General features: G+C 38.3%; 1 protein-coding gene and 1 long non-coding RNA gene across 5 annotated transcripts in view; one reads left to right on the top strand and one right to left on the bottom strand.

Moving 5' to 3' along the window:
* mtss1 (MTSS I-BAR domain containing 1) overlaps window positions 1-17554 on the bottom strand; it is a 78822-nt gene extending 61268 nt beyond the window's left edge. For 3 of the 4 annotated variants that reach the window (XM_005453609.4, XM_025907187.1, XM_025907186.1), the window contains exons 1-2: window positions 15386-15434; window positions 14591-14721 (exon numbers count right to left, since the gene is read on the bottom strand). In XM_005453609.4, the coding sequence (XP_005453666.2) occupies window positions 14591-14721; window positions 15386-15419 (165 nt within the window). In that variant the 5' untranslated portion in view covers window positions 15420-15434. Of the gene's footprint in view, window positions 1-14590; window positions 14722-15385; window positions 15435-17449 lie in introns of those variants that run through there. The other variant, XM_025907188.1, reaches the window with a different exon arrangement.
* Window positions 17555-20120: 2566 nt separating this feature from the next.
* LOC112846969 (uncharacterized) lies at window positions 20121-22268 on the top strand. The gene is made up of 2 exons (XR_003220213.1): window positions 20121-20274; window positions 21194-22268. It is a non-coding gene; the product is annotated as an uncharacterized LOC112846969 (long non-coding RNA).
* Window positions 22269-24136: the final 1868 nt, after the last annotated feature.

The raw sequence follows: 24136 nt of genomic DNA on the forward strand, positions 1-24136 counted from the left end.
ATGTTTATGTTATAATGTTTAAAAAAGCTGTTCAACTTGTAATCAGTGCTGAGGTGGTGACGTGATGGGACAGAGGGGATCAAGAGAAAAAAGAAGAAAAAAAAACAGAGACAGAAAAGAGGATGACAAAGCACAATCTGAGGTAAGAATAGGACATACTGTACTTACAATCAGTAGTATCCCTCCCCCAAAGTCTATAAATAACATTAAAGGAAACATTTAAAGGGGAATTCCCCCAATGTTATAACCTAAATTTAATACCCGAGTTGTTTTAAAATCAGTGTTAGGTTTGGTGTCTGATAATTACCATACATCTTCACTTCTTTTAATCAAACAGCTTTTATACCTGTTTGAAGCTCTGCCCAAAGAGTGGAAGCTGTACGTAACCCCCACTGGCACTGACACAGTAAACTCTATTCACACAGCCTAAGCTGTCCTTGCAGAGAACACATATACATACATACACAGACAGACAGACAGACAGACACACACACACACACACACACAGGGCTGTTATCCTATCTGCTTAGTCAACCAGGCAGCATTAATAGGTATAGAATTACCTTGGTGTGTGTAGTCACCTGCCATTAGCATCTAATCCTACCACAGTAATCCTGACTTGCTCTACTGACCAACACAAAGAAAGAATGCAGCAAGAGCAAGGAGAGATAGGCGTGACATCTCAGGAAAGTGAGAATACTGCCCTTCCTAGAGTCAAGGATTTATTCAACCACTCATTCAACTAGTCAGCCAGCCAGTGAGCCAAGAGTTCGTTCATTCGTTTGTTCATTCATTCATTCATTCATTCATTCAGCCAGAGAGAGATATAACATGAGGTTCAGATACCAGTGAAAAGCACAATTACTGGTGCAACATACTAACGTCACTGGGATTATCAAAACAACAAAGCCATGTCAGAAATACTGAAAGAGGTTACGCTTCAATGCCAAAAATATTTTGTAACCAAACCCTCCTGAGACCCTATGCCCCAACTTCCCCAGAAATTAGACTACATGTCACCTCAGCGAAACCCACAATAACTGCGATTGCGTTTCCTACCTCCTATGCATTTCCAAAGATACTGCCATTATTTGAATTGACTGAAAAAGGCCAAACTCAGCACCAAGTATTGTTTTGGTGGCAAAATTGCAGAGCAATGTACACACACCACATACATAAGTATAAATAACTATAAATGTTGGTGTTGACCATGGTATAGGCTACATCGTAAGCTCTATATAGATTCAACACAAAAGTGTAAATTAACCATAATGCTACCCTACGCTATGCTAACAGTTAATGTTTCAATTACACTTTTTGCACTTGCAAGTTCACTAGGGTCTGCTCGAGTCTGACAGACCCGTGAGTCTTTGAGGTTTTGTTCGTTTTTTGCCGCAAGGATTTGGCAACAGAGATTTTACGTTACACTGCATGAACTACGCATTTTGTCCATGTGGTGGACTTTCAAGAAGTATAAAAACAGGATATAATAACAGGAATGACTATTTGGCCACCATGTCTCCATCTTTCCGAGAAAGTACAATCAAGGCGTCAAGTAGTCTGAGACGTTTCCAAAACAGTCTGGAAAAATAGCTAATACTTGCTAATATGTCTGCATTGCACAGCAAAAGTGCTAGAACAACAAGAGATTAAGAGGAACAGAAGCATATATACATATATATATATATATATTGCTTGGTTTATTTACTATGTATTGTCTACTTAATATTTCGAAGAGTACTTAAAATAATCTTTAAGCTTTTCTTCTGCGCTGTGTAGCATTTTCCATTGAATTTCTTTCTTTGTCCATGTAACTGCATTTTGCTGCTGTACAAATACAGTTAAGTACTTTAGGTCTTACTTGCACTTGTGCAGCCATGCATGCAGCTCACTGCAAAGTTTGTGTGTGTGCTTTTTGTGCTGTCTCTTTTAGAAAAAAAACAAATAAACTGATAACAGTTTGTGTCGATGTGGGTATTACTGACAGAGAGGAGCTGTTATTTTCCAGGACAAGCAGGTTTCACATGAACTTCAGTGAACAAGCTTAACCTAAGGAAAGGCTGACATTAAGGCTAAACCTCACTTCTCTATTTGTATCCATCAGTCAGCACGCAAAAATGCCATTAATTTATATAAGCAAAAAAGTAAAAGAAAAAAAAAAGAAAAATCAGAAATTTTAAAGAGATTTTATGGAAGAGGCTTTGACCATCCTCCAAAGGAAAATCAGACGGGCTGTAAAAAAAAATATTTTTAAGAGGTTAAAAAAAAATTAAAGTTTTTTATTTGAGTTTAATTTTGATGAAATGGTAAGGTGACACAGACTCATCAGTTCAAATAAATGTGGACTAATCATACTTGCATCCATATTCACCCCCTAAAAAGGGCAGTTCTGTATGGGGAAAAACCCTGTGTTTACCCCAGTGAAATGGATTAACAGGTATTGTTTGGTTTCCATCTTTCACATAGGAAGCTGAATCAACCAATTGTCTAGTTTCACCAGTAGGGCTGAACAAACCATTGCTGCAAACTGCCCAAACAACCCACAGTTACCTATGACCTCAGTGTCTTTGAGTACACCTAGAAGATTATTCGCTGCCACTTTCACCAAGTCACAGATTATCAGATAAGAATGCAGAATGGTCTGTTTAAATGTTACCTTACTCATCGGAAACTAATCACTGTTTGAGTAAAGCATCAATCTACTTAAAAAACAAAAACAAAAACAACAACAACAACAACATCTGGTCACCTGATGCAAGCCTTCCCATCTACCATTTTGTCTTTTACTTCTAATTCCACAGTTTTATTAGTGGAAAAATCCACTCTTGCCATGTGTGGGTGTATTGATACACACCTTCTCATAAATCACTGAGTGTCACACCGTGGAAAAGTTATTTGCTAAAAGAATGTGATGGCTGAAATTCCACAGAAACCAGTTTGAAAGTGAAACCTGGCAATTACGCACCACTAAGATGTTTAAGTTTTACCTTCATTTCATTGACAACAAACATTGTTGTAGGCTTTTTGGTTGCATTTCATTCTCAGTATCTCACTGACCTACTGGATAATGAACACGATGTTCTAATGAGCTCTTACTCTGAGCGTCATTATTATTATATTTTTCAATAAATCTCCAAAAATCTGTTGAATGCATGTTTAAACTTATCTAGAAAACCCAAATATACATTTTGAGTTAGACTGACCCATTTGTGAAAATTTTATATTAAAAGAGCTAAAAGATATTTTTCAAAAAAAGAAGACTGTGTGTTTTTCAGGTTTCAAAAATGTATCTATGTTCATTTTCTGGGAATTTTTAACCTGAAAATATAAAACCGTATTTGAATTATTGTTATTATTTACTAGAAATACAAATGGATAAATGCTCACTTGTAGCACATTCTTACATGATTCAACTTCTCAAAAAGAAATGAAAAAAAAAAAAAAAAAAAAAAAAAAAAAACCAACCAACTCCACTACGTTTATAAGAAACCACTGACCGACCACAGTCCACACAGGTTAAAGATGGAAAAGTTACCAGCATCACAGGGGCGCAAATTTCACTGTCCGGCTGGTTGATTGTGCGTTTTTCCTTGGTAGCTGAGAAGGTCGCTGGGTGAGGATTTGAGTCAAAATAGTGCAATTTACGCAGTTTATGCAACACAAACTGTTCAATAAACTACATTTTTCGGGCATGAAAATACTTGCAGACGGTGAAGTTAAGAAATTTTGGAGAGTCCAGATGTTCTTGATTGCATTATTGCTTGGCTGCTTTTTGTACGCAGCCTTTTCCTTCTGGAAAATTCAATCTGAGTTTGCAGCTAAATAAATGACATTTTAATTGCTTGAACAATTTATATCTCTGTGTGTTCTTTATAAAGAACGTGTCCCGTTTATAAATATCAACTGAACCACAGGTTCCCAAAGTAGTATGTCAAGTATGTCAAAAACTAATCTGGCAAACCATCTGTCGATACAAAAATCCGTAGCAATAATCCAAAAGCTCACAAACTATAAAGCCCCAGGGGCAGCGGATGTTCACACCTTGGGAGACCTGCATGTTAACAACAGTGCAAGTGACGGACAGTCAAAGCCATCAGTCATGGAAGTTTAGTGACCCTGAGTAATTTGGAAAAAAAACACACCCTTCAATAATCCCACCCACATAAACCTTTAGAGAGTTTTACTTTCTATTGATTTGTCTTGTTGGCCACAGGCTTTCCTAGTCTTCTTGATTGGAGCCGAACTAAGTTGTGAGTGAGCTTTAAGTGAAGAGCAAAAACACAAAACTGTAAAGAAAGGAAAGGGATGTGCTTGATTTTTTTTTTTCTTTAAATAAAAGACTGATTCATAGCAAGCTATTGGAAATAAAAGACCATCATCCACTGGCACAACCCTATTTTGGTCGCACTTTTAAGGCACAGGAATATCAGTGTTTGTTTTTGAGATTGTTCATTCAATAATGGAAGGGTATGGCGATACTAAAAGAAATTTTTAAAATAAACTAGAACATAACCACAAAGTTTTCTCATCTGGGATAAAGCACAGCTGAAGCTTAGAAGTTAACTTAATAATTACTACGTTAGCTTAAATATATATATTTGGAAATATAAACTAGACATTTTGTCCACTGGCCTGCCAATTATGTCGGAGACAGTCGGCGCACTAAAAGTAACTGTGCTGAAGGCATCAGAAAGCAAAGGAAGGGGAGAGAGGGTGAGACTGTTCAAACAGCACATTGATAGTTTGTTTGACGTTATGTTTGAGTAACACTGGTTGACTCAAAGACAGAAGACTAAAAAGGAGTGGGGGTTGATGGAAGGATGTGTCAACGCAGAGTTAATGGTTTGTTCTATGAAGTCTACGTGGTCCACACTCGACAGTCTGATCTTTTATCTGAATTTTTTTTCATAAGAAAATGGCAGGGAAAAAAGGACTTTCTCGTTTTATTATACAGTCCTAGATGTGACGTAAATAATTTTTCTTTCAGTTTGCTCCCATACACTTTGTTGTTCTCTCCTCTGTTTCATGAATTTTTTCTTTGGACTGCATCTTTCCCTACTTTCTTCATATAATATTTATAATACCATAAAGTTGCTCACATAGTTTGCTATATTTAAGAGCCAAAAAGGTTACTCCTTAGGGTCCACAAACACCCGCCAGGCTCAGTCAGTTGATTCCAGACTAAAAAAAATATTGTGCTGAACAGTTAAAAGTACAATAGGAACTAAAAGAGATGAGAGATAATATTTCTCCATTCACGCTCTTCCTCTTCATTTATACAACAGTGGCCATTTTGCATCAGACACTTCAACTCAACATTGAATTTTCATATCAGGTAAGCTGTGACTCCAAGATATATCACTTCTACTTTTCCATCTCTCCAACACAGTCCATGGTCAGTTTATTTGTGCAGAATGTATCACTCTCATTTTGGAAATGTAGAAATGTAGTGTTCTGCTTCATCCCCAAAGAATATCCTGGTTCATAGTCAGTCATACTCCAACTCTCCTCTCCATAACTGAAAAAGTTAGTACTAGATCTTCTCCTGGTTAGATCCATCAGACCAGGACCCATAAGGCCGCAGAGTAGAATAGGGACAACCATCTGCTTTCCAAAACTGCGATAGACTAAACCTAACCCCCGTTTGTGTATGGCTTCTCTTTTACCACAGGCGAAGTCTAATGAGAATGAGAATAAAGAGTCTAAAGAGTTCTTTAATTTTGGTGAGATGAGTCCCCAAGCAGGCTGTTTTTGCTCAGATGATAACACAGCAGATCAAAATATAATTGTTGCTGTCCCCATTCAGCCCTGTTTAGTAAATGGCAAATGTACTTTTTTTATATTGCTAATTATAGATTTACAGAAAAAGAAGGATGAAATCCCCAGGCTCAAGAAGTCTGTTATCTACCACTTTATGAGTCAGCTTTGGTTGATATCATAGGCGCTCGCAGCTGCCCTGCAACAAACAGAACATAAAACTGTGGAAAAACATTGTAGTACTTTAAACTCTTTACTATATTATTTTAGGCCCATTAGTTGATGTACTTGCAGTTTCTTTTAACTCCAGTTACAGAAATTCATTAACATACGTTTTGCATTGTAGACAGACTGAACAGATGCCTTGAATGTTTTCTGAATATGTGGCTCCTTGTAGTTTCATGTTGAAACACTCAATATTTCATCACTTCACGTTCTCAAACCAGCAGTTAAGTAATTTTCTTGGCTCTTTCCTTAATCTTCAGTTGTCGTTGTCCAAAGTGCTGACAGGGGTTCCCGTTAGGGTGGAGAAGAGGAAGTAAAGGACAGCAGATCTCCATGTGACCGTTTCTTTGCATATGATTTGAGTATCTCTTTCTCTTCAGTCGTGCCACTTAATCTAATTCTGATTAGGCATCCATTTCTCCACAGCTCATAAAAAATATTAAGCATTACAAAGCTACAAAACCAAAAATGATGGAAATTTCCAGTTCTTGAAAGAAACTTTCAACTGATTTCCTGCACCTAATTAAAGGTTCTGCATCACAAACTACCAAATAAGTATGTAATGACTACTGTTCATAGGTAATGTATGTAATGATATCCAGGTGTTTGTAAGTTAAATCCAACACCCTCTTTTAAGCTGAACTCATCCGTACTGCATGATCACCTCCATCTGTCTTCACCTGTTGACTCATGTCCAGCCGACCCTCCGCCTTCCTTCCAAATTTTCCATGCACAGTCAAGTCTGTTGCTGCATCCTGATTCACGAGCTGAATTCTCGTGAGGTTGCGTTTCTGCACGTTAGAACAGATCAGCCTGATCTGAAAGGTCACAGTAAAATTTGAGAAATGTAGTCTGCTTAACTGAATAAGATGGGAACGACCAGTATGTCTTCACAGGACTTTTCCTGCTCAAATTTGCCTTCAGGGGTGATTATGTGCTTAAGCATTATTGGTTCATATATAGTTAAGGCAATGAGGCTAGGTTAGTTTACTCAGGGTTTAAACCAGTGTATTGCAAGCTCAGCAGCCTACATGACCTAAGCCAACCTTCCATGGAGCCTAATGAGCTTTCTTTTTCTTTTTTTAATAGAAAAGTTATAAAATGATTATCTTACTGCTGCCTTTAATCATTTTACACATAAAACAACTTTTTTTTAAAAAACAGGAAGTTTGATAAGGAAATAATAAGGTTAATGTCATACCTTAATACTGCAGCTAATATCTGTCCACTTGTAAGTTCAGTAATCATGGAATACAGTACGCTAGGCCAGAATGTTAAACATAAAGGACAACTTAAACAGAAGTAGACCACATGAATAAAAGCCCTGGATAATAACATTAAAACCTTTTTATTATGGTGTATGTTTTTTATTATTTTTAGTCAATATTTTTAAATTTGCTCATTTGTTCAGTTATTTATTAACTTCAATATCATATACTTACTGACTTAACTTAAAAATTACATGTCTATTTACACTTTTTTTTTTCCTTGATAAAATTAAAAGAGATGAAGGACAGACGGGAGAAAGAGAGGTCTAGACTGCTCACAGGGATTCACAGGGATTTGCATGGTGGCCATGAAGACAGCAATGAAGAGCGTACACCCAACCAACACTTCAGTCATGTGCTGACAAAATTAGAACAGGTAATCCTCAAGACAAAGTCAGCTGCAGACAACCTTTCTGACATTTTGGCTGAATTAGTACAGGGCACAACTGTAAAGGGATATTAAAAGAAAACATAAATAGAAAAAAGTATTGTTTTTTATCCTGATTATCTTGTTTTCATAATTGATGGAAGGCAAAATTGTTCATGAAATTAAAATCTTATTAATTCCCCAGCTCAACCCGCAGTTAGACATTTCTTAGTCCTGAAAAATACACTGGTTTTTGGCAAAGAAGGAAACATGACACTACAATTAGCTTCAAGTAGCCAGCTTATTCTCACATTGGCACAATAAAACATCATTTTACCCTTGTACTCAGGAAGCTAGCGCTCTTTAATGTGCACAGTTTGTTCACTTTCTCCTCACAGCTCCATTGAGTAATATCTGGAGAAGTTCAGCACTGCAATGAACTCTGCACACTAATCTATCATATGCTTAGAAGGAAAATCACAACAGTGTAAAGCTGGTGAGCACTAAGCTTTTCTCAGCAGGATTTTACTGTTTTTTAATGCGCTTGAGGGCAGCTTACTGATGACAATGATCGATTTAAAAGCACCTGAATGCATCATAGCTTTACTTTGTATGATCATTTTATCCTGGGAGGAGGCTCAGGTCTTTGTTCATTGTCTCAACTGTAAAACATCACCTGAGGCACATCTCTTCTTTCATTTACTTTTTTCTTTTTCTTCTTTGTCTCTTGGTTTCCTAATTATCCATTTTTCACCCTGTCATTTCTAATGTCCCTCCTTCAGTTCTGTATTTGCTCTCATTTTAATTATTCTTTCTCCTTCCCTCACAACATAAACACACACAGATGACACACCTTTACATGTGAGTTTGTTTGGCTAGTTCTGAAGAAACGCATGCTCATTAAGAGTGTGTGTGTGTCCTCGCCCACATTCACCTGAGGCTGCCTATTTTCCTGTCAGCAACAGTAGACTTCCCTGAAATCTGCCGCTCCCACACACACTAAACTATGAGGAACCATAAACGTTATATGACCAATGTGACAAAGTATTGGTGACGTCACACTGCATTAAAGACTCTAGTTTAACATTTCTGTGTGTGTGTGTGTGTGTGTGTGTGTGTGTGTGTGTGTGTGTGTGTGTGTGTGTGTGTGTGCGTGTGTGTGTGTAAAGACTATTTTGCTCACCGTGCATTCATACACAGTTCAGTACATATAAGCCTCATTGTAAAATACATTAACACAGTCTTGAGGGTTGTTTATGATTTTTCTGGTGTCCTGTGTGTCTATGTTGAAATTGAACACAGCTAAAGCTTGCTTGTTTAAATTATTTCCTATTCAAAACACACACACACACACACACACACACACACACACACACACACACACACACCTCTACTGTGTTTTTCTCCGTTCATCTTCAGTACAGTGCAGGGCAGAACACATGCACAAAGTACACGTGTGTATAAACACATAGCCAAACAAGTAGGCAGGAGAAGAAAGAGGGGGAACAAAGGAGGAAGAAGAGAGGTGTGCATGAAGAAAAAGTGAAAGAGTGTGTGTGTGTGTTGGGGGAAGGGGGGGGTTCAGTCAGAGCATGAAAACAGAAGTACTGAGCATGTCAGGATGGAGGGATAGATTTGAGCAGAAACAGAGGAGTGTGGGAGGTCGATGGCTCATAACGCCACTCCTGATATAGCCGAGACAGAAATCAATAAGCCGTCTGTCTCTCTCCAGGAGAACTCAAAGGTCTCATGAAGCTGCAGCAACATGGATTTTCTTCTGATAGGTAACATGTCTTTGCATCAAATGGGGAGTTGGAGGAGAATATAATAACTTAATGAGTTGAGATTAAAACACAGCTGACCACTTGTAAGCTCTATAAGATAATTGCATTATCTTATAGAGCTGCGGACTGGAGCATCAATTTAAGACAGCACAGAAAGTCTGCTCGCTAAGGAGTCTTAAGTGAATAAACACTGAGAGCCTCTTTAGCTCTTGGACGCATTTCCACACATGCTGTTAAGACAGTCCGTGTGTTAACTGATGATGTAAACATTCTGCCGAGCTCTGTCAGACACAAGTTCACAAAACTATTCAACAGTTATTCTCGGCCTCTCCAGCTTTTTTACTCGTGCTATTCGAACACTTCAGAAAATATTCCCCCTTCATCAGACTAAGATTTCAATGTGAACATTAACCTTAGGATCGGGACTTTCCCGATAGCACATAATCCTAATGACAAGGAAACACTTTAACTACTAATCTTGTATCATCTCAGATGTTTTCTTGGCTAAAGTTTGGTCTATTTTTTCTTTCTTTTCTATGATGCCAATTATCACTGTCCATCAAGAACCCTCAACATGGACATTTACTCAGAAAAAAAATTACCCTAATCCTCATCCTGTGCTAATTTTTTTATGCTAGCCTGACCATAACTTCTAACACTGTTAGACCTCAAATCCTTTTTCCCCATCTATGGATGTCTGAATGTTCAACTTTATTGTAACACCTGAAGAACATACACACTGATTATTTTATTGGAGGTGAGAGAGGAAGACACTAACTCTCAGCAGCGTCTCGGCATTCGTTTACCAATGGGAACTGAAGGAGCATTCGGATCTAAAAGTTCATTATGCTTGATTCAACATTGTAATAATGTGGGGAAAACACACAATCCAACACATTTTTCAGATGATGTTGAAACATCAACCACATATTTCACTGCAATCCATAGTCCATTTAAATTAGGCAACATCCGGTCCTGGGTGTGGGTGTGCATGCTAGTCAGAGCTTCCAATGCTGCAGCCCTTCCTAACCGGCAGCAAATATATTAGTCAATTAAAATAATTATTAAAGTTTTGTAAACAAACAATGCCAGTTAACTGCTGGATCTCAGACGACACTAGCCTGGGCTCACTCTCTATTAATTGTAAACGATGATGGCCAAATGTAAAGCAGACAACAATGCCACTACCTGGCACAGTTGTGCTGTATACTCTGTAGAGGTCCAAGTTGACACCCTGGCAGACAAATTTAATTGAGCTTATATTCATTTATTTTGTTGTTTTCATTAAAATTATAAATAAACTTCAAGGAAATCCACTTAAATGCAATGAAGAGTTCAATCAATCCACAATTTCTTCAAAGTCAGTGAGTAATTACCGTAAATCCCAGACTACAGAGCGCACCTGATTAAAAGCCGCATGCTCTAATTGTAGAAAGAAAATCAATTTTGTACTTGTACAGGCCGCACCGGATTTTAAACCGTATGCGTTTCACTTGTAATATGAGATATTTACACAGAAATATTACACGTGAGGATTTTTAACGTTTAATTTAATCCGTAAGGTAACATAAACATGGTAACATACAAAAATACATACTGCAAATGCTTTTTTCCCTCGAACAGCGCCTGTAACACGGCTACCTTTAAGTATACGTACGTATCGGTAACACACAAATTGCGTTGCTCATGGGTTTTTTTCGGAACAGTCCACAAACAACATTACAACGTCTCCTAACAACCGGTAAAAATATATACCGTATATATACTACTTATCAATTTTATTGGTCTACTGTTACCAGGCAAAATGTTTTTGGCCGCATGAAAAAAAATATGCATTAGCCGCACGTCCGTATAAGCCTCAGTGTTCACAGTGTGGGGAAAAAAGTAGCGGCTTATGACCCGTAAACTACGGTAATATCAATCAAATAATCCATATCCCAATATTTCTCAAAATAATTGTGTTTAAGATTTTTGCTGTAAGAAAGAAGAATAAGAGAATAAGAATAAGTGTAAGAATAACCACCCCACTGGAGCAACGCATAACCACATCAGGACAGATGTGTGGACACTAGCCTGGAAGGAAAGAGGGCTGATGGTGCTATTATGATTCACTCTGCAAGGCTATGTCATGACATACCCAACACCCTTTTCTTAGGAGTCCATGGGGGGAAAAAATTAAGTTATATCTACCATTAATATCTACTTAATAATCCAGACTGTAACTAGATTAACTGTACTGGTTTCTCCTTTCCATTTTGCAATTTTTTTCCTGGCCACCATGAGTTGAAACACTGTCACTTTTTTCCCTAGCCGTCCAATGGGGAGAGGAAATGCAGGACTACATCTGCACTAATCAACTCTTACATCCTATTTGTACAAGTGCCGAAGAGGGAGAGAAGTTTCGTCTAAACACATAAGTGAGATGTGCTAACATTAAATGACAACAGCATCCAGTATAAAACTCTCACATAGAGCTGAATTGACACTAGTGTAAATAAATTAGGTAAATAATGTAAATACATGGTTATATTTTTTATTTTATCCATCTTGGTCCTGCTAGTTCCTCGTTTATTCTCTTACGCAGGAAATAATATTCTCATGCTCTTCCTTACAGTCTGATGAAGAGCATAATCTACATTGGGAGAATGCTGACTATTAACACCGGTACTGGATCAGTACTCAGTAACAGAACTGGAAGAAGTTGGATCAGTGCATCATAAAATGACCTACAATCTGCTAAAAGCATCTGTGCCTCCCTGCCTATTGGTTAATTCAGAAGTGTGAGATCTTCACAGGCATGTTATGATGCCCGGAGGAGAGATTTATCTGAAGAGAGACTCTCTACTTAATTAGACATGACTCTTTGTTTGTGTGTGTGTGTGTGTGTGTGTGTGTGTGTGTGTGTGTGTCAGATGGTAGCAGTGCCCCTATTGGGTCTGTGCCATGTTGGTGAACCAGGATATGATGACTGGCACACACACACACACACACACACACACACACACGCTTAATACCATTCCTCTTCCTTGTTATCTGACAGCAGAAGTGACTCATGTGTACTGCTTGCTGTTCTCGCCACAGGACGTCTGCAAGTTCCATCATGTTACACGCAAAACGTTTAACTAATTTTCCTCAGACTCTTCATCACACAGAGATCCAGAAACAGACAACAAGCACTCACTCACTACAGCAACATGACCCCTCTATTAGAGACGACGGTCTGCTTCAATCAGAGGTGTGTTATTCTGTCCAGGAATGTGCATTACAATGTTGAGAAAAATAAAAACTGCTCAAAGGAGGGCTGCTATAGCTTCCGTGAGTCACCCAAAGATCCACTGTTACACAATATCGCTGTATTTCTGAAGACTGAATCATCTGCTGTAGGTCGTTTTCGTAACAGGACACCAGAAAAGTGTACAATGAAGGAATCCCAACAAGTTGCTTCTGTTCATTCTGTTCAACTGCACATAGCATTTTCAGTCACTTGGGATAAACGTTTTGTAACATTTATCCCAAGTGAAGAAGTCACTTCGATGAGTTATCTGGATGATTGAGCATGCATCAAGATACAGTGAAGCAAGTTCAACACAAACAAGTTTCCTTTGCATTAGCAGGCTTGACAAAAGCTAAAACCCCCAGTTGGAGATGGCGGGTAACACAACGGTGGTTTTCAACTTCCTCTGTTAAGCATCTGCTTCAGGCTCTGTGCGCGCTCACATGTCATATAACAAAATGATCCCTATGAGTGCCACCTACCACAACGTTATTTACATAATGATGATCTATAAGAAACATAAAAATGTATAACAATAAAATGCAACACAGTTACAAATAAGACAAGCTACTGCAGAAAATCAATACTCTAGTAAAACATTTCAGTTTTCATTATTATTTTATGGCTGAGTATGTGCTTTTAACAAGATGGTGGCACATTAGAGACTACTCTGACAGAGATAACCACATTTAAATTTAGGTATAGCCTATCGGCAGCCCTTAAATTTTTGCTCCATATAACTCAAATGGATGATGAGCTGTATTTCTGTTTATCATTTCAGAACTGAATAACTATTTCAGTTCTACTAGGCAGGAAAGCTGGGAACTAGGAGAAGTTGTTAATCACCAGGGACAGACTCAAACTTGGGCTTCTGCAATAGACTTAAGACATAAGGGTCACCTGCCCAATTGGCGCACCAATTGGACTGGACACCTTTTTTTCTTAAACATAGCACAATGGGATTATCCTATGTTTTAAAGGCATTGCATACATTACATTCATTTTGACATGACCTAAAAGCCCAAACAAGCCCTGCAGGCTGTGCAGAGTTTACTTCAGATCATATTTATGCATCTAATTTTATCATCCGAGTTAAATTTAAAGGAAATCCACCGTGAAAAGTAACATTTAAAACTCCCAAAGTCTGTTTAACAGATTCCAAAATATCAACAAATGGCTAAACCTGACCAGTAAAAATCACCCATGCCCATGCCAGTGCGTGAAAGACCAGTAGAACCAGAGCCATTTGCTGCCTATTCTGGACCGGGGGGGGGATGAGATTGGAAAAGAGAAGCTGCTAACTATGAACATCTGAGAGCAGTGAAACTCAGACAGACAGGCAGCAAAAGGGCAGAGTGCTTGACAAACATCAAAGGGTGCACAGCTGGTAAAATCCACCCCCATCCAGCTCTCTTACCCTCTCAGATGGCCCACTTCCAGTTTTAACCTCTGCTCATTCATTACCTAATCAACATCAGCAGCACTGCACATCCAGAAATCCCATGTCAAGCCTTTAATAACCTAAGTTTCAAGCTTACTCGTGCTTTCCTGAGACTCTATATTTTGAATTCCACTTTGTTGATGCATTTTTTTTATGTTATGTCCAAATCTGTCCCAATCAAATAGCTCACGAGTCATAATTTTAAAAATATATTTGCATATTTTTAAAAAGTAAGTCTCACGAAGAATAAATAGAGCTGCCAAATCAGCATTGCAAGGGTCAAATCTTCATAACAATATTACAGGCTGCTGCCATGAAGTTACTTAATATGAAGCAAATGTGATTTTTGAAGGCTGAAATTACAGGTAACCCAATATATCGGGATAAGTATGTAAAAAATGAAGGGGAAAAAACAGCTTGATAAAAAAGATGTAGAGACATGTAATAAGATGACTTGTGTGTCCGTTTTTTTACCTTCATGTCGTTCATGATGAGCTGGAAGAGCCCTCCCAAGGCGCTGCATTCTTTCTCTATTCCCGCATCCATTTTTTCCACAGGCTTGGAAAAATCCTTCTCAACTTCCCAACAACTTTTTTTTCCTCCTCCTTGAAGAGAAAGAAAAAAAACTTCCAGCCAAGTTTGAGAAAGTCCAAAAGAAGAATCAATTGAGGCTTTTATTTAATATAGGGAGGTGAGTTACAACACCCCGAGGGCAAAGTCCGCTTTTTAAAAAAAACTGTTTAAAAACAGCAGTGGAAAAGGAAGAAGGGGGGGGACACACATGAGTCCAGTCCGAGGTACTAATGCTGGGCTTCAGTCAGCCGATGCTACCAGCCGGCCAACTTGACAAACCTCCGAAAAACCCGCACATCATGCCTGAACCAGCAGCTTTCTGTCTGGAAAATGTCGGGCACTTCTAAACTTTAACCCCGCTCTGCGTTCACTCCCAGCGGACGGAAAGCCCAGCTAACCGCAACGAGCTAGCAAACCCGGCTAACTCCGCTAGCAACCTGTGTGACTGCGCGCGCGCGTGTGTTTGTGTGTGTATGTGCATCCAAAGGAAAACACGCGCGCACACACAGTCCGGGATCAATCCGTTGGCCCAAAAATAAACCGACGCGGCTTTCGGCTGGTGTGCTGCTCAGGTTTAACGGTCTGAAAGACGTTGTTTCCAGGAGTGTATCCGAGTGATTTGACGTTTTCCTCCTGCGAGTTTTAACGACAGACGTTGCCCCGTCCTTCTCTCCTTACTCCAGTGGGAGTCCTAACCTGAAGTGAATGAGCGCGTCCGCGAACTGCGCATCAAGGTAGCCGAAGTGACAGCGCCCACATCCGGTCGAGAGTTTCACAATAAAAGCCATCATTCTAAAATTTCAGTTTCTGTAGTTTTATTAGTTTTTATTTTTGTGTCATTTCGAAATTGCGTTTTCACGTTTCGGTGAGTTATAATTAAAAAAAACGACCAAACTCTCTCACAAAGTGCTTGCTGTTTTCTTATTTGCTTCTTTCATGTTTTTACTGGCTGGGGAAAATGTGCTCAAAATTTTGAGATGGACATTTCCAGTTCCCATTGAAATCTATACATGTAACGTTAAACAGTATATTTAATAAATTCTAAAAGGCACTTTTTCTTTCTTATTTTACAGGAAATTTATAAATTAAAGCAAGGTAAGTTTTTTAGTTCTGCAGCTTTACTTGATTAAAATTACCTGCCTGTTTCTGTGTGGAAATGATGCTTTAAAACAAAATGCATTTTCAAACTTTGAAATAAAAAAATATTGTACATGGAGGATAATAGCATACAATCCCTTCTCATATTACTAATTGCCAAACCACACTCCAGCAAGCACCTGGACCCACTGAACTAGTTTTTGAACTGGTGATTTGAGATGAGATGACTTCTCTTAGATTGTAACATTTTAAATAGAACTGCTCCATCAGTACTTTGGGAGTTTGTGACTGCATCTACAGATTGACTCATGTGGTCAGTTTTAACCGCTAATTGTTGCATATTATTATGGATAACAATTTTTTTGACAGTCTGCACTCTTATCTGAAGCAGTTCTTGCCTGGAATTTATCACCTCCAAAAATGAGAAATATAGCCTTAAAATGTTTCCTATTGAACAATCAATTAGGTCGCATGATCTGACAAAAACAGCAACAACATTTATTTGTTTGGGATAACTTTTATATTTTTATTTTGTTTTCTTTTTGCTATTTTATTCTAATAAAAATCTTTCCTGACTGGGGACTCCAAGTGAAAATCAGTCTTCTTGGCTAAATGTGATAAATGGATATTTTGCCTCTGTGTGAAGTTTGTTAAACCATTATACTTTTACCAAAGTTCCAGTGGCAGCAATTCATTTTTCTTTTGTAAGCAAACAAATAAAATCACTCACTTTCTTTTTGTCCTTAACATCCTGCACAATCCCTTATTTTGTATACAAGAAATTATCTTGAAAAGTTGCATTTGAAATGCATTAATAAGTAGACCTGAGTGAAAATGTGTTTTTAAAGGTTTACTTTGTTGGGGCTTTTTATTTGTAGTGCCACGTAATTTCCTGTCGAGGCAGCGTTCGGCTCACTTGACGCTGCTGCCTCCGTGCATAGTGGAGGTTTGTTGTGTGTTGAAGACGCGGCAGTCTGCCGGGGCGGAGCTACGAGCTGTGACTTTAATGCGACTTTACTGGGAGATGACAAGAAGAGCTAAACTAGTCATCAGCCAGTTTAACACGAGTGAAGTCTTTGCAGATATACGTATGTGTGTCTGTTTATGCAGACAAACATCATCACTTCTGACAAAACTGACTTGTAGCAAGTTGTCTCTAAAAGTCTGAGAATCGCACTGTGTAACGAGCTATTTACTCTCACGGCTTTATCTTAGCCTCCACTGACACTGTGAGGAACCTTGGAGTGACTTTGGAGCAGGATATGTCCTTTAACTTGCATATTAAACAAATATCTAGGAATACCTTCTATCATCTGCACATTATTGTTAAAACAGCATTAAATCAAAATGATGCAGAAAAATAAGTGCATTTGTTACTTTTAGGGTGGACTGTTGTACTTCTTCATTGTCATGCTGCCTTAACAGCTCACTGATGAGCCTTAAGTTGATCAAAAACATGTAAGTGAGAGTCCTAAATGGGACTAGAAAGAGATATCACATTTTTTCTCATATTAGCTTATTTTCATTGGCTCCTTATTAACCCCACAATTGAATTTAAAATCCTCTTTTTCACAATCAGATCCCATCATATCTTAGAGAACTCATAGTACCATATAATCTTAACATAATCGCTGCATAATTGCTATCAGACTACAGGCTTACCTGTGGTTCCTAGAGATTTGAAAAGTAGGATGGGAGGATCCTGTGGAACCAGCACCCAGTTTGGATTTGGAAGACAGACACCCTTTCTACTTTTAAGATCAGGCTTAAAATCTCCCTTTTGATAAAGCTTCTATTTAAGGCTGAACCAGGTGACCATGAATCATCTTTTAGTGATGCTTAAATAGACTCAGCAAGCTGGGGGACTTCCCGTGATGCAATGAACACTTTTTCTCCACTCCCTTCTTTTCACTTCCCATGTGTTTATATGCCTCTGTTTGAGGTCTCTTCCTGTTTATAAATGAGGTTCTTTGTTCGCACTACCACCAAGTGCTTGCTCATAGTGGATTATAAGATTGTTGTAGTTTTTCTCAAATATTAAAAGATCTTTACATATTGTATTAAGCACCTTAAGGTGTTGTGAAGTGGTGCTACATATGAAATTAAATGAAGTGAAATGGGAACTGTAAACTGTAACTATTTCCTCTTTTTCCAACACCTGGTTTGCAGTTCAGTGATGGCCACCTGATGATTTGCTACCAGGTTTTGCTTATATTATTCTCTAACGCTTCGCCTCTGAGCTGTCTTTTCCACATTTGTCCTGATGATTATTTAAAAATTTGGGAGTTGTGTGAGTTGGACAACATTTATCGCGCTCTTGTCTGTGAGAAGCCACAGATGCATTTGGCTTCAGAAATCCTTGTCTCTGAAGGGTTTAGCGTGCTCAAACCACAATGCCTGCACAGGAAAAAGGCGCCTCAAGGGACATGTTATCTTACAGGCCACACTTGCTGTTTTTATTTCTGAAAAAAAAAAAAATGAAATTTATCATTTGGAGTCATTTGTTTTCTTGTAATTATAGTGGTGTCCAGCTGTTTCCTCTTTATTGTCTAAGTCCTGCAGCTGAGTGAGACTTTTTTTTAGATTGCAGCTTTAAGAAACAAATAACCCAACAGTCAAATCCAAGTCATGGGCCAATTAGCAGGTGTGAAAGTAGGTGACTGAACTCTGTTTTTTCATTCTTGACGCAGGTATTTTGACTGAGAGCAGCCCAGAGGAAAGCACCATAAATGCTTTAGATGAGAGACTTTCTGAAAATGTGGCTCTTATTGCCATTTATGGCAGGCAGGATTTTTGTTTATGAGTGCAGAACAACATTTAATAAATGCTAATATTTATAAATGGAACCTATTATACTTTTCAGTATTTTTATATTGTCATGTTGGATGTTTGTATTTTGTACAAAGTTTCACATACTGAGATCAGCATACACACAAGTAAATATGGTGAGTACAAATTCAGACTTTAGACCAGTCCAGCTCTATCTTAGACAGTTTTTTTCTACTCTTGGCTCTTGATGATGTCACAGAGACTATCTTGTCAGGACATTTTTGCTGTGAGGCAACAGTGATAACCACTACCCCACCTTGCTGCCCCCTGTAGAAGAGTCCAGTGATAAAAATATCGAGATTGAAATGAGCATAAAAAGCATTGAAAGCATAAAAAAGCATTGCGATGTTACTGTAACTGGATATAAGTAAATAGTACATTTATTTGTCTTACCTTTAGGGTTCCACATTGTAAATCCAAAGTCACTCATTCAGCTCAAAAGTTTATTGCAAACAGCTCTCACAAAACTTTTACATATGTAGGGTTATGTATAGGTTTGAGTGCATCTTGTTGCCATATGTTTTTTTTTTAATGTGGTTGCTGTTGTTAATATGAGACAACAAAAAAGCCACACAAATATTGTTTTATTATCTACTAAAAAATAGGCCCTAATGAGCAATGCATGCTTGGCTAGTGAACTTGAACAAAGCTGTATAAACCTTAAAACCTTAGCTGACTTCACATAGGAAATAAAGTCAGGGTTGTGTGGGATGTGAATAAAGATTAAGCTCTGATGTCATGTTGTTCTTTTTCAGCATTTTGGTCAACCAAACTTTTTTGAGCATTCTCCCTTTTGTGAGTATAAAATTTTGCTCCCCATGCCCGACGGAGGGTTAATGTGACTTCTTTTAGTGTTACCTTTGCCCCCAGGACTAGGGGGTTGGGGTCTTTCTTTGTGGAGTTTGTATGACTTTAGTTGTAGGAAATGCTAAAAATACAGTCTCCACCCAGATTCAAAATTAGCTTTGGATGTGGGGCAGATAAAATTCATAGAAAAAAACATGCTATTAATGTGCAAATGTGGCTCATGGGCTAAAGAGCTTTGAATATTCAGAATGACTTATCTTTAATAGTAAAACTATAGTTGATACTTGTGTTTATGATGTGGTGGCTGCATATTTTGTACTATGTACACATGTACCGTTTTTTGCATGTCTCAAAGATGACCCAAATTTCAAGTAGTCTGCATAATGAAGGAAAATGCTCCCATTTCCCATGGAGACAGGTGTAGTAGCATAAAAGAGATCTTCATAGAAGGCTTTTTTACATTAATGAACATTTAAAAATGTCCATATATGTGCTTGGTTATTGCTGATAAATGCTAAAGCCTTCTTAGATGTCCCATTTAGTTCTTTTGCGTTGGTCTGTTCCGGTTTTAATCACCACTGGAAGCGACAGGAAACCACCATTAAATGACTCACCAGCGATTACGCGCTGTCAGTTCACTTTATCAAACATGCAGGCTTTTCACATTCACTCCATATTTATTATGTGGCAACGAGCACATAATAAACACAAAGTGTGTATGAATGTTTGTGTGTGCGTGCATCTGTGTGTGTCTCGGTGTATTTTCCTGATTCACCCGGCAACAAGCTGAGTCACCACTACACCAGCCTTCCTACCAACCTTGTTCCCATGGCTACCAGCATGCCACAATGGTATGTGTTCATGTTTGAAAGTAAGTGTGTGTGTGTGTTTGCATGTGTGCCTGATCACTGACTACCATATACCAAACACAAATATGGTTTACATGGAGACCAAAACATCTGCTCAGAATAATGTAACAACAATTAAGCAGCAATTGTTCTATTTTTAAACCAGAGAGAAGGTTCACTTAGAAATTTGATCAAACATCTGCAAACACTGACATCATTGTGCATTTTAAAAAAATAAAGTTAGACATTTTAGAGGTAGCATTACACAGAACAACGGAAAAAAAAAATAGTACTCAAGTAAAGTAATCAGAGAAACAAGGAAAAACATTCAAAATGAATTTTATATTGAAGGATAGATGTGTTGAATTACATTTTAAGTCATTTTTTTAAACCAGTTATTCATATCAAATTATTTTTTTGTTGTTTGAACTGTATGAATGAATACATCAACACGTAAGGTTGAATACTACAACATACTAAACTGAAGGTTTTTCTAATGAGCTAAAAATATCCTTTAGGAGGATAACCAGCAGCAGATTTCTGGATTTACTCTTATTATAACCACTTGAAGTGATGCTGCAGGAAACATTTGTTTGGTCTCAGCTGCAATGCCGGAAACATATTTTTACATAATACACAGACTCATTTGATGTGTGCATTTTATACCTACAGTCTAAACTGATGAATCTACAGGGTTCAATGTTTCCTTGGCAGATATCATGTAAGAAAATTACTGTTAAATTTAATCTACAGTCACAAAACCACAAACTGCTGGCTGTTCATCGCTGGTTGCATCTTTAAGTTCAGTTTGTGTTTGTCTCCACCTTGTGGTCAATTTGTTTTACTGCAAACCAGTTCACTCCAACAGAAAAAATGTTCTGACAATAAAACATTAATATCCAAACTTTTTGTCTATTCCAAGGTTTGTCTGTTCTTCAGTATTACCTGATGATGACATCAGTTGCTGTCTCTACAGACTGTATATAGTAAGCCATGAGACTGAACATGGAGAAGAAATCACTCAGTTGTTGGTGAAGAAAAAGCACCAGGAAATTATTTCCCAGGTGGCTCATTCTAACTTGATGGCCGGTTAAATGAGATATGATAACACTCAGGATAGAACAATGACCTGGGTTGTGTTGTATTGTGCTTATATGTCCTGAATTACAACTAGTTAATAAGCTGTCAATTCCAAAAGATACTTTGCCATAAATAGAGGTCTCATTTGATCATTGTAGGATGGGTCATCTCACCAAAGTGTGCAAAAATGATGTTTTGTGTTGGTTTTGCTGTGCAACGGAATGTCCTAAAGCAATCCCTTTACACGACATCTCTGTAAAGGCGGTGACCTAAGTATGAACTGCTGGATATTAGACAAAGCATGTAAAATTCATGACTTGTAGGTTCATGCACAATGATGAATTCAGTGGCTCAACTTTATGTTGTTTGCAGTATAGGAGTTGTTGGTGGGTTCCATGGGATTTCCGCCCTTTGAGCTGCTGTTTAGCAAAAAAAAAAAGAAACCCTTGTTGGCTACTTTAGGAAAACTGGGAGGGAGGGCAGGGGGGAAATTAAATTCAGTATTGTGAAAAAGATTTTGTTTATTATTCAAATATGCTTTGCTTGTAACTGTGTAAACCTCTGAATGATATGCTGTGATTGTGTAAACTCTGAATGACGATTCACCCCGATAAACATGAAGCTTTGCTATGCTTATCATATGCCTGTGAAGACAAGTTCCTGTGTAAAGAGGAACGGAAAGTTCCACTTAAGCAGATGTTTAGTATAGTATGGACTGAACGTTTTAGCAAGATATGCATTTGTCTGTTAAGCAATCTATGTTCTTTAGCAAGATATACATTTGTAATCTATATTCTGGGAACAGGCGGAGACTGCCTCCGCCCTGTTGAGTAACCTACATGCCTATATAACCTGCAATAAAGAAGAGTACTGGTGTGACTCTCATTAGAGACGTTCACCCCATGTACATGTGATTGATTATATTGTCTCACTGTGTCTCTGTTTTACTTTGGCAGCCTTCTATTTGGGAGATTTCCTCCAACAAGTATGTTTTGGCTCTGAGAGTTATCAAGGTAGTTTACACTGCACAATTTGCTCCGGGGCAAGGAACAGCAACACTACAATACCAAGCTTAGGAAACTTGCAAGGGGAGATAGTTATATTGCTTTCATCTCTAGCTCTAAATTCCTCACCAAGTGGGACCTTCTGTGGTCTCACAGCGAATGACACAAACAGCATAAACATCAGAGTGAGACTCATCTGTATGCGTCAGTGCAATCAACATGCTACCAGTTCTTGCAGAACATAAAAAAAGAACTGAAAGCTATTCTGAAAATGCAAGATGGGTTGTTATGAGATTCTTATCTAGCCTCAATGTTCTTGTGGTTAAGAAGATTTGGCCTGTACAGTTCTGTGTGGATTTTGTCAAGTGAATGACTCAAGATTCAGATTAATCTCCAGGTTTTTCAGAGCCTAAAGGGGGATCCAAACATGAGCTGATTAGCTCATCATCCATCACTTTGTCCCTGGTGGCTGGTTGCTAGAGTTGATTGAAGACTGCAGTTGCCTAGGTAACCCCGTAATATATTAATGTATTTATCATATGTCAGTCAGTTGTATCCTCAGTTTTCATTGGTAGTCGCTCAGTCACTTGCCTCAAAGTTGAGAGAAGTTAAACTTGGGATTTGCCTACTTTCTATCACCAACTTTTTCTTCACCCATCATTGGTTGACTTTCTGTGGTCTGTGGTGATGTGATCACCTCATCGCTGCACACTTCCTGTGTGGACTCCCATTAGGAAAAAAAAAACTTACCAGCTCGTGACATTTAAATTTAGGTTTCCATTTAGGGATACAACCACCTTCCAACGCTTCATGAACCAAGTGCCACCTACTTGGATGATGTCATCATTCATAGCAATAGTCTGGAGGAGCATGTGCAGTGGGTGGCTGCGGGGCTTTGAAGCAAAATGGGCTCGAGGCCAAAGTAAAGAAAGGTGCAGTTAGAAAGAAGTACAAATGGAAATCTGGATTACATCACTAACATACTAATGTTAAGGTAATAAAAGGTGGCAGCAGTAATTTCACAGCATAAGTGTACTGTCTTTTTCTAATTTGCTCCTATTTATAAAACAAAGACTACCAAACAGCCAACTTGGAAGAAATGAAAAGACTGACTCAACAAACATGCTCTGATAAACCAAATGTACACCTTAAAATGAAATGCATCTCTGTTGTGATGATCTACACAAATAGTGCTTGTTAACAGCTCGAATGGCCCAGAGGAAGAAGTTTTTTGTGAGTCTGGAGATGTGGGACCTGATTGACCTGAGGTCCCACACCGATCAGAGGGCAGCGGGTCAAACAGATCATGGGTGGGGTGTAAGGGGTCACCTGTGATGGCCCTGGCTTTTCTGACACAGGAGGATCTGATGATGGCCTCCAGGGTTGGCAAAGGTGGATCCATGGGTCCAGGTGAGATCAGCAGACATGTGGGTGCCCAGAAACCTGGACTTGCAATGTGTTTATTTTACACATCATCACTTCTGAGCCTAAAATAAAAAAAAATAAAAATAAATCTGTTAACCATCCAGTAAATATACTCACTGACTGCTCTTTGTTCACATGTACTTTGAACTTCTCCATCTAGTGGTTGATGAGATTTACTGCAAACGTCATCACTTCTGCAGAAACAGGTACTTGTTCAATATTCAATTTTATTTTCCAGTTATGAACTGAAACATGAGTGGAGGACTGCATGACAGCGGACACTTTATACGTTTCTGCATTATGGTTCTCTTCTTTTCCTAGATTTTTCTAGATTTCCTAACAGCCGTGAATAAATG

The sequence above is a fragment of the Oreochromis niloticus genome, linkage group LG5, assembly GCF_001858045.2.
Source record: "Oreochromis niloticus isolate F11D_XX linkage group LG5, O_niloticus_UMD_NMBU, whole genome shotgun sequence".
Lineage (NCBI taxonomy): Eukaryota > Metazoa > Chordata > Actinopteri > Cichliformes > Cichlidae > Oreochromis > Oreochromis niloticus.